Below are 16,441 nucleotides of genomic sequence, written 5' to 3' on the forward strand. Positions count from 1 at the left end.
TGTTTATTTTTTGAGAGACAGCGTGAGTGGGGGAGGGGCAGAGAGAGAGGGAGACACAGACTCTGAAGCAGGCTCCAGGCTCTGGCAAACTTAACTTCTGAACTCCATGTCAAAGGCAAAGTTGCCTGCCCTACTAAGGGTCATTCTGTCAGCCTGATCAGGCAAATACCTCTTCAAAAAAAATTTTTTTAATGTTTATTTTTTGAGAGACAGCGTGAGTGGGGGAGGGGCAGAGAGAGAGGGAGACACAGACTCTGAAGCAGGCTCCAGGCTCTGAGCTCTCAGTACAGAGCCCCATGCAGGGCTTGAACTCGTGAACCGTGAGATCAGGACCTGAGCTGAAGTCAGACACTTAACCGACTGAGCCACCCAGGCATCCCAGGCAAATACTTATTTTTAAAAAATATACATTAATATCAACTGACCCAGTAACATTTTTTGCAAAACTTGATAAGCTGATCCTAAAATTGGTATGGAATTCAAGAGACGCAGAGTATCCAAAACAATCTTGAAAAAGAACAAAGTTGGAGGACTCGCACTTCCTCATTTCAAGACTTACTACAAGCTACAGGAATCAAAGCAGTGCGGTACTGACCTAGATCCATGGACTAGCGTTGAGTCCAAAAATAAATCCTTATTTCTGTGGTCAGTTGAGTTTTGACAGTGGTGCCAAGGCCATCCAATGAGGTAAAGGATAGTTTCTTCAGATGATTTTGGGACAACTATCTGCATGCAAAAGAATGAATTTGGACCCACAACTCAGACCATAAACAAAACCAACTCATTGTCAAAATGGATCAAAGACCTAAACATAGGAACTAAAGCTACAAAACCAACTGAGACAGCTTGTAGTACAAAGGGAGAGGGACAAAAAAGGAAAATTGGAATACTAGAGAGAAAAAATAGAAATAATAGTTCACTGGAATCCTAAGAAAACAAAAAAATGGAAGGGAAGAACAAAAACAATAGACAAATGAGAACAATGGAAAGAACATGTTTATGAGGTAGAGCAGAAGGGCTTGAGAGCTGATTGTGGAGAACAGGCGGGAAGGCCAGCCAGACAGCAGTAAGCCCAGGCTTGTGGGAGTAGCCGTCATGAGCAGGATCCCCAAATAACCTTTCATCGTTGCCCAGGATGGCCCAACCTAGGGTGGATGGCGAAGCAGTCTGCCCTTTGGCTTATGGTCACTGTCGACTAATAACTGTAAGTCGGATGTCCTCTAGGATTTCAAGACTATATAAACATTTCTAATCCTCTCTTAGCATACATGTAGTTGTTTCATGAGCCCAGTTAACATCCTCTTCCTTTTCAGACCCAGAGCTGAAGTGTTAACACAATTAGTTTTACCGGTTCTTGTGGGCCTGTTTTGTACACATGTATCCAGCAGATGGCGTTCAAGTCCTCAAGACTTCAGATCAGTCTAGAACAGCACTGCCCCATAGAAATAGGATGAGAGCCCTCTGTCATTTTCAGTTTTCTGGGACCCACATTACAAAAGTGTAATTAATTTTATTGTATACTTTATTTAGTATATCCAAAATATTTCAATACTCCATATTAAAAAAATACTGAAATATTTTACATTTGTTTTCACACCAAGTGTTCAAAATCAACTGCAAATCCTCCCATGGTACATCTCAATTCGGATGCTAAGTTTTCATCAGGAGTACTCGATCTGTATTTATATGTCATAAAACATACAGGAAAAAGTAGACTCACACATCCACATTGTTGGAAAAAAAACAAACATTTTTAAGTTTGCCAGTAACTGAATCCAATATCAAGTCATAATACAATTTTAGTTCTTAGTCATACTAGCCACATTTCAGATGCTCAAAAGACACGTGTCTAGGGCTACTGTCTGTCCAGCACAGTACAACTCTACATGATCTGTTTATATACACTTTATGGTCTGACCACACCTACTCCTCCCATTAGCAGCTAAAGGACTGATAAACATTTCTTCCAGGCATACGTTAAGCATTCAAGATATTATGGCAGTGTTTCACTTGAAGGCAAGGAGCAGTGAAATCTGTCAGAAAACATGACCACACCTTATTCATATCTTTGTAGAGCTAAGCGGAATGTTTTGGATCAGAAATTGCTTTGAATTACTTGTTTTCATTGTAATCTTTCCTCCAGGCCTTTGTGTGTTTTGATACAGTTCATTTGAATTGGCTAAATAAATCATTTTGTTTGCTTGCAAAATTCCCAAAGGAGAAACTTTAAATCCATATACATGAGATTTCTGCTATGTTTAGCTGTACATTTGCCAAAGACTTGTGGGATCATTTATTTCTTCTTAAAGCCATAGTGCAGCCTGCAGGATGGTTTTCAGCTAACCTTGTTGTGACATAGAGACGAGGCGGTAGAATTTAGAATTTGGAGCAGGGGTGGGTACTGGTCTTTACAGTTAACCCAAAATAGATTAGCCACGCCGTATGCGTGTAGTTTCTTTTTTAGGCTGTAAATTGAACTAAGTCAGTTATATGCCAAGCAGTTCCTGTAAAAAACAACATGGCTAAGGTAAGTGATAATGATTGGAAAGAATTTGTTGACCCACTGAAAACTGGGAGAGAGAATGAAACTCCCCCAGCCCTCCCGCCCGGTCTTTGCCTTGGTGAGGCATTTTGCTAGTGTAGGTTGTGAACGTCTAGCTTAACGTTTATAGTTTGGGGTTGGTGGGGAAGAGACTGATGTGATGGGTGTAGATCATTGTCTAGGAAAACTGGAAAATTCATGGAATGAAGCAAGGTGTTTTAGTGAAAACCTGTCATTCAGGCCCAATATTGATCTGTTACCCTGTTTCTTAAATCCTGGGCTCCATTTATATATTCATGCATGGTAAATGTATGTTTGTTCAGTGACGGGATTGGTCAGAAATACTACTTCTTTTTCATCCTTAATTTAAAAAATTTCTTTCTCCATATTTCTAACTACCACGTTCTTCCTAATTCTGAAAGCTCACCTGCTTGGTGGCAGTTTTGCCTGGTGATAAGCATTTTTCCTTGGGGTACATTGTATTCTGTTCCTGTTTCTTTTTTTTTTTTTTTTTAGGTTTTTTTTATTTTGGGAGAGAGAGTATATGTGTGTGCAAGTAGGGGAAGGGCAGAGAGAGAGAGGGAGAGAGAGAATCCCAAGCAGGCTCCACACTGTCCGTGCAGAGCCCGATGTAGGGCTCCATCTCAGGAACCACGAAATCATGACCTGAGCTGAAGTGGGATGCTTAATTGTCTGAGCTACTCAGGCACCCGCCCCTCTGTTTCTGTTTCTGAGAGTTATCAGCAATTAAGCTTCCTTGAACTTGAATATGAGGAGTAGTTTTAGATACTCGACCCCTCATCGCCCCCTGCCTGCCCCACACCTCTCTGCACATGTTGTTCAGGGTTGTTTATGAAAAACAAACACAAAAATAGGTTCTGCTCATAGCCGGTTCTCCCAGGTCACAAACATGTCTGAGAATGGCACTGCTGTTTTTGTAGGAGACCCAAGATTTACTGTCTTCAGTAACCAATACATTTTTTTTTAATCAAGGTATAATTTACATACAACATATTAGTTTCATTGTACACCATAATGGTTTAATATTTGTATGTATCGTGAAGTGATCACCATAACGAGTCTAGGTATCATCCATCACCACACCTAGTTGCAGAATTCTTTTTCTTGTGATGAGAACTTCTGAAGTCTACTGTCTTAGCAACTTTCAAATATGTAATCCAGTGTTAACTGTAGTCACCATCCTGTACATTACATCCCCATGGCTTCCTTATTTGATAACTGGAACTTGGCAGTTTTTGACTCCCTTTATCCGTTTCGTCCATTCCATCCTCTGCCTGTGGCAACCACCAATCTGTTCTCTGTCCCTGTGAGCTTGGTTTTTGTTTTTGTTTTGTATTTGTTTTAGATTCCACATGTAAGAGATTATAGGGTACTTGCCTCTCTGACTTCTTTCACTTAGCGTAATGCTCTCAGAGCCCACCCGCGTTGTGGCATATGGCAAGATTTCCTTATTTTTGTGGCTGAATAATACTCCACTGTGTATATAAATCTTCTTTCTCCGTTCATCCATCGATGGACACTTAGGTTGCTTCCATATCTTGGCTATTGTAAATAATGCTGCAGTTAACACATGACTGCGTATATCTTTTCCAGTTAGTGTTTTTGTTTTCTTTGGATAAATACCCAGAAGTGGAATTCCTGGATCATATGGTAGTTCGATTTTTAATTTTTTGAGGAGCCTCCATATTGTTTTCCATAGTGGCTGCACCTGTTTACATTCCCACTGTGTACCAAGGTTCCAGGTTTTTCAAATTCTCCCCAACACCTGTTATTTTTTTGTCCTTTTGATAATAGTTATTCTCACAGGTGTGACGTGATATACCCCATTGTGGTTTTGATTTGCATTTCCCTGATGTTGAGCATTTTTTCATAATTTGCAAAGATCTTTACCTTAGGAAAGGCTTTTTGTCCCTGCTTCCAATGACCTGCATAAGTTTTAAGGTATACGTAACCAATGTAAATATAACATTAAAAAAATTTTTTTAACATGTTTGAAACTGAGCTGCTCAGATATTTTTAATTGGTACCTGATAGTTCATCAGATTCATCTGCATCATTGTTACACCCTTCCTCAGTTGTTGGCTGGGTGCATTATTTCAGTATTAGGAATGAAGTGGCTATAGGCATCTTTTTTGTTTGGCTCAGCCAGCATTGGTCTTTATTCCAGTAGCTTCTCTCCTTTTAAATCATCCCTTTGGGCATTATTTTCAGAAGTGAGATTACTGGGTCAAAGGGACGATCATTTTTATGTTCCTTGATGGGTCTTGCCGGGAGACCATCTTAATAAGGGCCCTTGATGTTGTGATAAATCTCCCTGGTGGAGGATGCAGGTGGTTTGCAAGTGAATTCTGCTCTAGGATAAGCAGTAACCATAAGGTTTCAGTCTCCTGTGTAAACCTTCCTCGGTGGCAGGTGGTTAAGCTTGATCATGTGCGCTGGCCCCCACTCTGCTTCCTCTCAGATCACTTCTCTCTCCAGCTCAGCCCTTTCTTCTTCTCATCTGCCTAGAGAATTCAAGCATCTGTCCAGAACATGCTTTCTATATTGAATAGCAGAGAGGACAGTGTCTGTTTATTTTCCTAGTCCCATCTCCACCTCTTTTGTGCACTGAGTGAGGGCTCATTCTCATGCCTGTCCTAGCCTAAAGCTGGGCTTGCTCACTGATTGCAGGCACGCAGTTACATCTGCACTGCTTTCTGTCTTTATCAAAGCATTTCTGATTGAAACTACAGAGAGCCAGAAACTAGAGAAAATAGCAAAGAAAGCCAGGACCAGGTGACCTGAGAGGGCTAAGTTTACAGCTTTTTGTTTTTAAGTATACAGCTGTATAAACTTCTAAAAGATATATTCTTGGGTCAGTGCCAATAATGGGAAGGAAGGATGCCCGGTTTTCTTCTAAACCTACACCCGATTCCTCACCCCCCGCCCAGCTTCCTTCTGATTATATGCACTTGCTTTTCCCAAAGCCTGTTCAGAACTTTCCCACTTTTCACCCGTGTTCTGCTTGTGCTCAGCTTGCTGTGTCTGTATTTTTCAAGTACCCTTCCGGGTGCACCAAGGACTAGAAATCCCTTTGTCCTGTAGGCAGAAATCAGGGTGCTGTGATTTGGTTCCTCTCCTTGGCTAATCTCTACAGCAGCTGGGCTTCTTACACTCCTTCCCACCACACTGCCAGCCCCTGGGAGGAGTACCCTAAAATACAGACGCCACGTCTGCTGGCAGTCCTTCCATGGTTTCCCATCACCTGCAAGATGAAGTCCAGGCTCATCATTTTACAGCTGGCCCCTTTCTGCCCCTCCCACGCACGGCCCCTCCCCACTCGACACTAACCCATCACCCGCTCTACTTACTTCCAGTTCCCCAAACTTGCCAGGCAGTTTAGAGCCTCTGCCCTGAGCAAGTGCCGTTCCCATCACCTGGAATGCTCTTCCTCACCTTGTTTCCTAGTCAGCTTGTCTCCGGAGCAGTTTCTGTCATTTCCGTTGTGCAACCTTTTTGGACCGCTCCAAATAATTTCCGTTTGCTATTTAACATTCGTGGAGCACTTAACTGTGTGCTAGGAGTTGCGCCAACCCTGTACGTGCATCACCGCACTTACTCCTCACAGTCCTGGGAGGTGGGGACTAGTGCCCTTGAGAATATCACACAGATCCAAGTGCTGGGTTCAAGGTCACCTAGCCTAAGCTCTTCACTACCCAGTGGTAACTGTCTTCTCTGGGCTTCCGTTCTCCCTTGCAGAGAGCACTCTGACTTGTCATTGTAGCTTTGTGTGCATGCTTCTCCCCTCAGATCTATCCTCTGGGACAGAGCAGCCAGACAGTAAGTAAATGGAATGAAGAAGCCCCTGGGCCTGTGGTCATCTTCTATATGCTTTATAAACTTATTGCATGATCCTTTCATTTCTTTGTGGGAGGTGTTTCTTGAAACTTTGCTTATGGCCACCCGCATGGGTCTTTTAGGCTATTCATGGGACTTCGATGCCACAAATAGTTTTCAGTTGCTTATAGCAGCACTGTAGTTAATAATATGGACACTATGAAAGAGAGAGAAGACACGGCCCCTGCTCTTCATTTGCAGAGATGAGATTTGCCACATGGGACACAATTAGTGATTAAAGACAATACATTTGAATATTTGATTGCATAACATGCAAATTCTTTGGCATGACCTTCTTTGGCAAGGCCTTTGGTGATCTGATGCGAGACCACTTTTCCAACTTTGTCTACTATTCTCCCACAGACCCCAATCATGCTGATGTGTTTTGCAGTGCTCTGAGCCCACCATACTTTCGATGCTTCTGTTCCCATGTACATATTGTTCCTTTTGCCTAGAATGCCTTCTCCTTCCCATCTGCATAGCAACCTCCGCTCATCTTTTATAACCATCTTCAGTGCTGCTTCCATTAGATCTTTTTCTTTGGGTTTTCATGGCCTGTGTATATTTTTCTGTAGTGTGACCCTTATCCTATAGTCTATGAGTCAATTTTCTAAGTCCGACCTGCCTGTTAAACGTTGAGCTAGTTGAGGGCAAGGCCCATGTCTCAGTGATGGAAAAATGAATGACCAAATCATAAAAAGTGTTTACATAGAAAGGAGGGTGGGATGGTGTTCCAACATGGCTGGCTGTCAGTCAGGAATCACACTTGACTGCAAGGGTAGAGATCTGAATAAAGTGGTTCATTCTGCCCTGTGAAACCAGTTTAGAGGTCGGTGGCCGATTGTTGGTGTAGGGGTGTCGCTGTGTCATCAGGAGCCCAGGCTCCGGCACTCTGCTCAGCCCCCTTTAATGTGTGGCTTCCCTCTGCAAGGTAACCTCATGGTTGCTTGAGCTACAGAGAGGAGGAAAGAGAAGGGCTGTGAGGAAAGAGCAAGTCCATGAAGGTAGCTTCCTGTAAAAACATGTCTCAGGGTCCTACCCAGAAGCTCTGCTTTCATTTCAGAGGCCAGAATTTAGTCACATGGGTACGTCTAGCTGAATTTTGAAGAGATAAATATATGGCAATAAATACAGGTAAGTAGAAATTATAAATATAATATTTATGTTGATTATATTATCATACTTAAATATCATGTAAATAAAGTAAGTGTATGGTAATAGCAAATTTTAAATGACATTTTTCTTTTAAAAAAACAGCTTTTAGGTGCAAATGGACTCTTCTATAAAAAAGATATAAATTGGTCAATAAACTCACAAAAAGATGCTCACCATCATTAGGCATTAGGAAAATGCTAATCAGAATCACAATGAGATGCCACTTCACACCCTCTAGAATGGCTCTAGAATCAAAAAGACATAGTAACAAGTGTTCACAAGGACCTGGATTAATTACAATCCTCCTACATTGCTGGTGGGACTGTAAAGTGGTGTAGCCACTTTGGAAACCAGTGATGGTCTAAAATGTTAAACATTGAGTTGCCATATGACCTGGCAATTTCACTTCTAGATGTACACCCAGGAGAGTGAAGACATCCATCCACGCAAAAACTTGTACACGAGTGTTCATAGTATTACTATTCATGATAGCCCAAAGTAGAAGCAACCAAAATGCCCGTCAAATAATGAGTGGATCAACAAATTGTGGTCTATCCATATAATGGGATATTATTCTGCCATAAAAATGAATGACGTACTGACACATTCTGTGACATGGATGAACCTTGAAAACATGCTGACTGAAAGAAGACAGTCACAAAAGACAACATAGTGTATGACTCCATTTATGTGGAATGCCAAGAACAGGCAAATCTATAGACAGAAACTAGATTAGTGGTTGCCTAGGAGTGAGGGGGAATGGGGAGCGATTGCTAATGAATGTCTCTTGGGGATGATGAAAATGTTCTAAAATTAGATAGTGGTGTTCATTGCACAACTTTGAATATACTAAAAACCACCGTACACTTTTAAAAGGGTGAATTATATGGCGTGTGAATTATACCTCAATAAAGTCGCTTTAAAAACCAGCTTTTATCTGTTTGTAAGACTTATCTTCAAAGTTAACTTCAAAAGAAATGAACTGGTAGGGAGGGTGGGGAGAAGTTCCCCAAACCAGTTAACATTTCAAGGACTGTATTTGTCTTCTCTTCATTTGAGTCTTAGCTTAAAAAAAAAAAAAAAAAAAAAAAAATCTGCCTTGCTTGGTCAGGGTCAGATCCATCTGGCTGGTTGCCCAGATGATGGAGATTCTGAGTGGTTTCTTTGTTCTGCAGACTTCTCATTTAAAAAATGAACTATTTTTTTCTGAGTCTCCAAAGCTGAGGAATAGAGATGCCAGGGGGTCAGCAAATAGACATAGGAAGCCACTTCTCTGTAAACCAGGATGTCATAAGGGTTTGCTCTATGGAGCTCTTGTTCCTTGGGGATTTTGTTGCTGATAGATGGGCAGAGGCAGCTCGAAGGCCGTGGGGAAATCACAGTGTGCTTGGACAGCTTCTGTGCCAAGACTTTGCATATAGGCAACTCCTGCCTGATTAGGAGCTCTGTCTCCCTAAGCCTCTGATTCCTCATCAGTGAATTGGGAAAGTGAATAATCTCACCCCAGGGTGGTCGCACCAGATCGTGGCCCTGAGCGTGCTCTGGTATATGCCGGTTGTATACCCCACGGGTGACTTTGGGGTGGCTCCAGGGGGCATGGTTTGAGAAATGAAAGAGGGAAGATTGGCAGGAGAAGAGGCACCTTGGACATCGTGAGGGAGTGGTTGTCAGGATGGAAGGTAGAAGTGATGATTGGAAGGCTGTGGTGACAAGGATTGCCAGAAGGCACTGGCCAGCAGTCCTTCCTCAGCCGGTGTTACTGGTGTGCTGGTTGGGGGCCACTGAAGTCAGACCACAGGGCAGCTGGCCTGCATGGCATGGAAAATGCTGGCAAAGGTGGTGGGGGAGGACCCTACCCCGTCTGCTCTAAGCTTCCCTTAGGTCAGCTTTTGTGACATGTTCTGGATTCTTCAGCATCTTTTGCAGAGGCTCATATTCTCACAAAGCCCCTCTGGAATTAAAAAGAAATAAATCATCCTTTTTGTGTAGCGCAAGATTAAGAAGTGGACTTTACATTTTTTGTCAATGTATTTTAGACTGATATGCTACTAAAGAATGTCCTTATGGGGTTCATTTTGATTAGATAAATGAAACTTTCAGATCTGATTACAAAACCCTCAAAGTCTATCTGTGGATTTTCCCAGCTATTTTTGTGTTTATCAAACTGTTCTTCACACTCCCTCTCTTCAATTGGTGTTCTATTTTTTTAAGTTGATTTTTTTTTTCTTAGTAATCTCTATACTCAATGAGCTTGAACTCGTGACCTCAAGATCAAGAGTCACATGCTCTTCTGACTGAGCCAGCCAGGCACTCCAACCAGTGGTCTATTTTTGATATATATTGAGAAAATACGAATAAAACACAATTTAGAAGTAAGGGTAACAACCACCATAGCACCTAATGGTGTTCAGATGACCCAGACACAAATATGCTTCTTTGCTACCCCACACATGTCTACTTGATGAGCATGCAGAGCCCTCAAGAAATTCTATTAAAGTGGGGAAATATTTATTATAGTTCATTGATTTTAAGATAGGCATTTCCCCCATTTTAACATCTCTTAAATTGTGATATGTCTTATAGTCAGTGGCATCTTACATTGATTTTTTTTTCTTTCTTGTACAATGGTGCATCTTACAATCAATTGCTTAAAACCTTGCTTTGATGAAATGTGGCCAATATTAGTCATTGAATTGAGAAAATGTATTCTCTGTCTGCCCTTGGATGTACATGTTGAATAATTGCATGCCCACCCTTGCATCACCACCAGGAACTTCCACATCACCCCCTCCACACAGCCAATAAAGCATCTTTTTGTTCTTTGCAGATTTTTATTACTAAATTACAAGAAGATCTCTCGCTGTCAGGTCTCTAACTATAAAAGGTACGGTGGAACCTTTCGCCCTTCCCCATCCTTTCCACTCCTCCAGCCCCGCAGGGTCCCTCCCAAGAGGTACTTGGTTTGTATGACTGTCCCTGGAACCATTTCTGGAATCTGGTCATCCCCAAAGGCCCTTCCCAAAGCGACTCATCAATGTGGGTTTATCTGTTGCTGTCTCTGGGAAGAAAAGGGAAGAGGGGCATCCCTTTGCCCTACTGTGTGAGGAGTGACCAGTTACTTCCTTATCCTCCCTGGATAGGACCACTGGCTCAATGACCTGTAAAGGCCATTTCAGCACTTCCATTCTGTTTGTCTCCAAGGCTTCACCTTAGGTAAGAACTTTTCGCTCTCATTCACCTCTCAGGGGGCTCTGACTTTTTACAGCTGAAGGTCCATCTTATCTGAGATGGACAGTATTACCTAGCAGCATGCATACTCTAGCAACATGAACGACATCAAGAGCAACAGAGAACTGTATCAGCAATACACAGCCTTGGCCCCCAGGCTGCTGGCCCGCATCTCCAAACTGCTCATCATTTGCCGAAATGCAGGCATTTCTGTACCTAAGGGCATCAGGAACATCTTTGAGTTCACTTGGGAGGAACTCACTGCCGACCCCATGGTACCTACTGCGTCTGACATCCTGGGCCTGGAGATCAGCATTGGATCCCCACCTGTGGTGCTTATGGAATCAACCTCCATGCAGGCCCCTGTCCAGAAGAAGGCACCCCCACCAGTACTACCACCTCCGTCACTGCCCACACCCCCTGGGCCCGCCAGCTTCACCCGCTCTCCCACCCATGGCCATCTGGTGCACTCTAGCCGGGAAATCCTGCAGAAATTCCAGCGGCGGTCCATCCACCTGCTGACAGAGCTGCTCACCCTGAAGATGAAGGCCATGGTGGAGTCTGTATCTGGTAAGGCTGGCTCACCAGATTCTTCTCCATTTTTTCTGAGCCCAGAAGGATCTACCCAGACCGATGTGTGTGTGTCCACCACAGCCACCATAGCCCCCCCAGCCAGGTGTATAAGAATATGCTAGGGATAGGTGGCAGCCATGGGTCTGCCATAGGAATCGAACCCTGTCCCACAACCCCCCTCAAGAGTCATCCTCTCCCCCCAAACTGTTCTTTACTTTTTTCTCCCATTCCCCCAGTATTGCTGAGCTCAGACTGGAAGGTAGGCTATGGAGAACAGTGTGAGGCCAGAGGCACTGAAGGGTGGAGTTTGTAGAAATGAAGGGTGGAGAGAGGCAGCACCCAGGAAGAGGGGATGAATTGAGAGGGCTGATTGGTGTTTAGCAAGACCATCCATGGTAAGGGTGTAACCCCAAGATCAAGGAGGGAAGATAGAGCCATATCAGTAATTGAGCCTTCTAGATGCTTCTAGAACTTTCTAGATGTTATTTTAAATACTAATGGCACCAGGACCCTGGCCTGTGGGTAGGAAGAGAGAAGGGTAAGGGGGGTAGAGAGCAAAATGCCACCTGACAGGTCTTGGGAAATCGAGACCCTTCCATTAAGGAGACCCTTCTATTAAAAGACCCTCACTTGCTTACCCTAGGAATAGAGCTTCCCTCTACCCTTATTTCCTGGGCCATTTACAGAAGTCTTTTCCTGGAAGCATTAGCCCTGTGCTAATGGAAAATGAGGAAAATGAGTTGCTTCAATGATTCCTTTAGTAGGTGCCAATCCTCTGGACATCACAAGACGCTTCGTGGAGGCCAGCCTGCTCCTCCACGTCAATGCCAAGGAGATGGCTCTTGACTACCTGATCAGCACAATTGGAAAAAGTAGCTATGGTGCCGGACAGACAGGGAAAGGTGGGTACCCAAGCTTCGGCCCTTAGAAGTTCGAATAGTGCTACTAAGAATGCAATAGAAAGGTCAAATCCCCAGTTTAAACATTTGACATCTGCAAGAGTTGAGGTGGATTCTCAAACAGAGAGATTCTGGAGCAACAGAGATTCTTAAATGCTGCAGGTGAGTATAGAAATCGGTGCAGTTCCCATGGAGAGCAGTTTGATGGTATCTGCAAGGTGGTCGATGCTCTAGCATGTGACAACTCGGCAACTTCTCTTCTAGGTCATTCCCTAGGGCTGTGCTTTTCAAACTGTCTGTGGTAAAGGACCAACTTGTAAAATTGCCAATCTCTATCTCTCGTGGACTGACATTTTCAAAAATGTGATGTGACAGCAATGTAAAATTGACACAGAGGTTTCTAAATGTTTACTCTTAATTTTTGTGCTCATCTGGCCATGGGCTGGTGTGGATTCTCATCAGTCCACTAGCCACACTTGGCTAGTCACACTTGGCACACGTGTGCAAGAAGTTGTACCAGAATGTTTATTGCAGTACTGTTTGGAATGGCAAAAGAAAATAAAATTGAAAACAACATAAGTGTCCATCAATAGGAGGAAAACAATTGATAGTCTATTTAAACAATGGAACGTAGTGAGAAGTAAAAATCAAGCACTTGTACAGCATAGGGACTGTAGTCAATAATACTATAGTGACAGATGTGTCAGATGTGACAGAGGCGACCACACTTACTGTGATGAGCAGTTTGTAATGTGCATAAATATTGAATCACAATATTGTACACCTGAAAGTAATATAATATTGTATGTCAACTATACTTCAATTAAAAAGAAAAAAATAATACAAAATGAAATAAGCATTAAAATGCACATATCAGTACAGATAAAATCTCAAAACACAGTGTTAAGCAAATAAAAGAAAGCAAGTTTGAGAAGGATACATTTGGTATGATACTATTTAAATAAAATTTGAAAGAATACAAGCAATATTGCTTTGGGTACAGTATAAAAGCGTGGAGGGGAATGCTGGATGCTAAGTTGGAGGAAGTGAGCACTAGAGAGGGGTGGAGGGGAATAGGATCTGGGAGACACAGTGAATCAGTTGTATCTAATGTATCTCTTAAGCATGGTGGATATACAAGTACAACTGACCCTTGTGCTGACCCCCCAAGCAGTAAAAAATCCAGATGTAACTTTTGAGTCCCTCAAAACTTAACTACTAATAGCCTAATATAGATCAAAATTCTTACCGTTAACATAAACAGTTAACACATACTTTGTCTGTTATATGTATTATATACTGTGTTCTTACAATAAAATAAGGTAGCGAAAAGAAAATTTGTTAACAAAATCCCAAGGAAGATGGGGCGCCTGGGTGGCTCAGTCAGTTAAGCATCCAACTTCAACTCAGATCATGATTTCACGGCTTGTGAGTTCGAGCCCTGTGTTGGGCTCTGTGCTGACAGCTCAGAGCCTGGAGCCTGCTTCGTTTTCTGTGTCTCCCTCTCCCTCTCTCTTTGCCTCTCCCCTGCTCACGCTCTCTCTCTCTCTGTGTGTCTCTCAAAAATAAACATTAAAAAAAATTTTTTTTAATCCTAAGGAAGAGAAAATATATTTACAGGACCGTACTATAGTTATTGAAAGAAATTCACATATAAATGGACCCTCACAGTTCAAACCCATGTTGTTCAAAGGTCACCTGTATTCATTTTGGATGCCTGAAAGTCATCCTGCCTGTTAGGTTTCATAGGGAAGCGTAAAAAAAATTTAAATCTCATAACCATTGACCCTCACCTGTAAAATCCATCCCTCCCTGTAAAATATCATCTCTCCCCGTCCACTGGATGTTTGTCCATCTTGGACAAACCTTTCCTTGGAGGTCAGAGCTTAAACATCTGATAGTATACATGTACAGTACAAATAAATTGCATAATAAAATTGCCAGCCTTGCAGGAAAAATGTGGGATTTCATGGAGTCAGTGGAAGCGATGTTGGAAAGCTGCTCAGTCCCCATGCGAAGCCACTGACGATGGCACAGTGAGGCAAAACCAATCAGCTACTGGAGACAGGAAAATCATCTGGGGCAGCGACTCCTTGCAGAAAGGATGATTTGGGGGTCAGTTAAAAATAAAAACTGATAAAGCCCTTGGGTATTTTTGCAAAGAAAAACAGGAAGGTACTCATGTTTTATTGCTATCCTACAACCATTCAGGAAAAAAGAAAATCACCCCACCTCAAAAAGTAAAAAAAAAAAAATGACACAGTCATTTTTATTGCTTATGAGAATTAGCGTGTGCTTACAAAATCAACAAACTTTCGTTAAATACAAGGTGAAAGAAAGTTATTTTGATAAATTTTGGGGTTTTTTTCTAAGCCTCAATATAAGTATGCTTTATTTTTTTCTTTTATTAAATTTTATGAAGTTTTTAATTTTAATTACAGTATATTTAACATACAGTGTTGTGTTAGTTTCAGGTGTACAATATAGTGAGTCAGCAATCCTATGCCTTGTTCAGAGCTCTTCACTTATTTCACCCCTCCCCCACCTACCTCCCCTCTGTAACCATCAGCATGTTCTCTGTACTTAAGAGTCTGTTTCTTTGTTTGTCTATCTCTCTTTTTTCCCTCTGCTTATTTGTCTTTTCATGTGTCTCTTGACCATCTGGTTGTCTTTGGAGAAATGTCTGGTCATGTTTTCTGCCCATTTTTTAATTGGATTATTTATTTTTTGGTTTTCAAGTTTGTTTTCATTTTCTAAAATAAAATTCCAATTGGACTCCCCCACCCCCACCTCCGCACTATTTACCATGACCTGGAGGTCTTTGTTTTAAGGGAATTTACTCTTTGCGCATGCTGCTCAGGATCAGCTATGCCATGAAAACACTGGCCCTCTAACTATGCTGTAACTATATACACAGATGGTTACCAGCATGCATGGAGTCCTGCACCTTGCATTCTGTGTGGAGCTTAGAGATCCATCTCATTTGTGGGGGACACTGCCTGCTGGTCTATTGCATGGGTAGGAAAGTCCCACCTGGCCCAGCGGCTCACCCTCAGACCTGCCCAAGATGCTCCCCTACCTGAATGCAGCGTTCCCTTACCTTGAAAAGGAAATGGTTGTCACCATTAGTATTCCACCCCATAAGGTGTTTGAGCATTCTTGCAGGGTCACAGACGTTCACCCGTGATTCGTGGCTTCCTGCCTCCCTTCTGGGTTGTGGTTAATATGGTGGAAGAGAATTTGCAGAGAACTGAGCTGAACTCTGGAGAGGCTTTGATGATTTCTGCATCCTGCTACATTAGCAAGAGTGTTCCACCACACTCCCTAAGAAATCTCTCACTTGCTGGCATGTCTGTTCCAGATGCTCCCCTTTAAACAAGCCTAGAGCTTGGGGGAAAAAAAAAAAAAACACCTAACCAACAAAATATAAATGAAGGACTGATCTGTTCTTTTTGGAAAAGCATTAATCCTAGAAGGACTTGAATTAGCTCTTACAGGGCATTAAAAAGAAGATCCAAATGCTGTTGACGTATTTTACATGACTTTTGCTTTTCTGGACCATCTTACTGCATGAGGTAGACCAAAGCTGTAACTGGGTCTGGAGTAGTCTTCCCTTAAAGCTACAGCCAGAATATACCCCTTGCTTAAGGAAGCATTTCCTTAGTGATAAGCCTACTTTCTGCCTTTTCTCCTTTCCAGTACATACTAGTCTGCCTTGTCATGAAAGAAAACTGGACTGCTCCTTGATTTTCAGTTGTTGGCAATATTACTAAGTAAAACATATACAAAAAAGGAAAGCAAATAATCTTGCCATCTTTATTTACATAATTCCTATTTTTCATTTTTGTAATCTCCTTTTTGGTTTCTCTCTCTCGCTCTCTCTCTCTCTCTCTATATATATATATACATATATATTAATACTACAATTTTCCTGCCTCTCAGTTTCCTTAACTGAGAGACAAATGTTTGCCAACATAGCTATATATTTTAATAATTGTCGCTTTAATTCATTGTAGACTTTTAATGTTCAGGTTCTATGATTAACCAAATGCTTAGGTTTTCAGTTTCCTACTATTAGTATAATATGCATCACAATATGCAACTTCAGTTTCTATTGGTTAAGATTGATTAAGAGGGATTATTGGGG

General features: G+C 42.1%; 1 protein-coding gene across 5 annotated transcripts in view; it reads left to right on the forward strand.

Moving 5' to 3' along the window:
- Positions 1-80: 80 nt before the first annotated feature.
- Positions 81-16,441, forward strand: part of FAM194C (family with sequence similarity 149 member C) — a 105,936-nt gene continuing 89,575 nt past the window's right edge. For 3 of the 5 annotated variants that reach the window (XM_086697342.1, XM_086697343.1, XM_086697344.1), the window contains exons 1-4: positions 81-2,527; positions 7,503-7,573; positions 10,422-11,392; positions 12,157-12,297. In XM_086697342.1, coding sequence (XP_086553468.1) covers positions 10,921-11,392; positions 12,157-12,297 — 613 coding nt within the window. In that variant the 5' untranslated portion in view covers positions 81-2,527; positions 7,503-7,573; positions 10,422-10,920. The remainder of the gene's footprint in view (positions 2,528-7,502; positions 7,574-10,421; positions 11,393-12,156; positions 12,298-16,441) is intronic. The other 2 variants (XM_086697340.1, XM_086697341.1) reach the window with 2 other exon arrangements.

The sequence above is a fragment of the Puma concolor genome, chromosome A2, assembly GCF_028749965.1.
Source record: "Puma concolor isolate L17-30 chromosome A2, mPumCon1.1.hap2, whole genome shotgun sequence".
NCBI classification, from domain to species: Eukaryota; Metazoa; Chordata; class Mammalia; order Carnivora; family Felidae; genus Puma; species Puma concolor.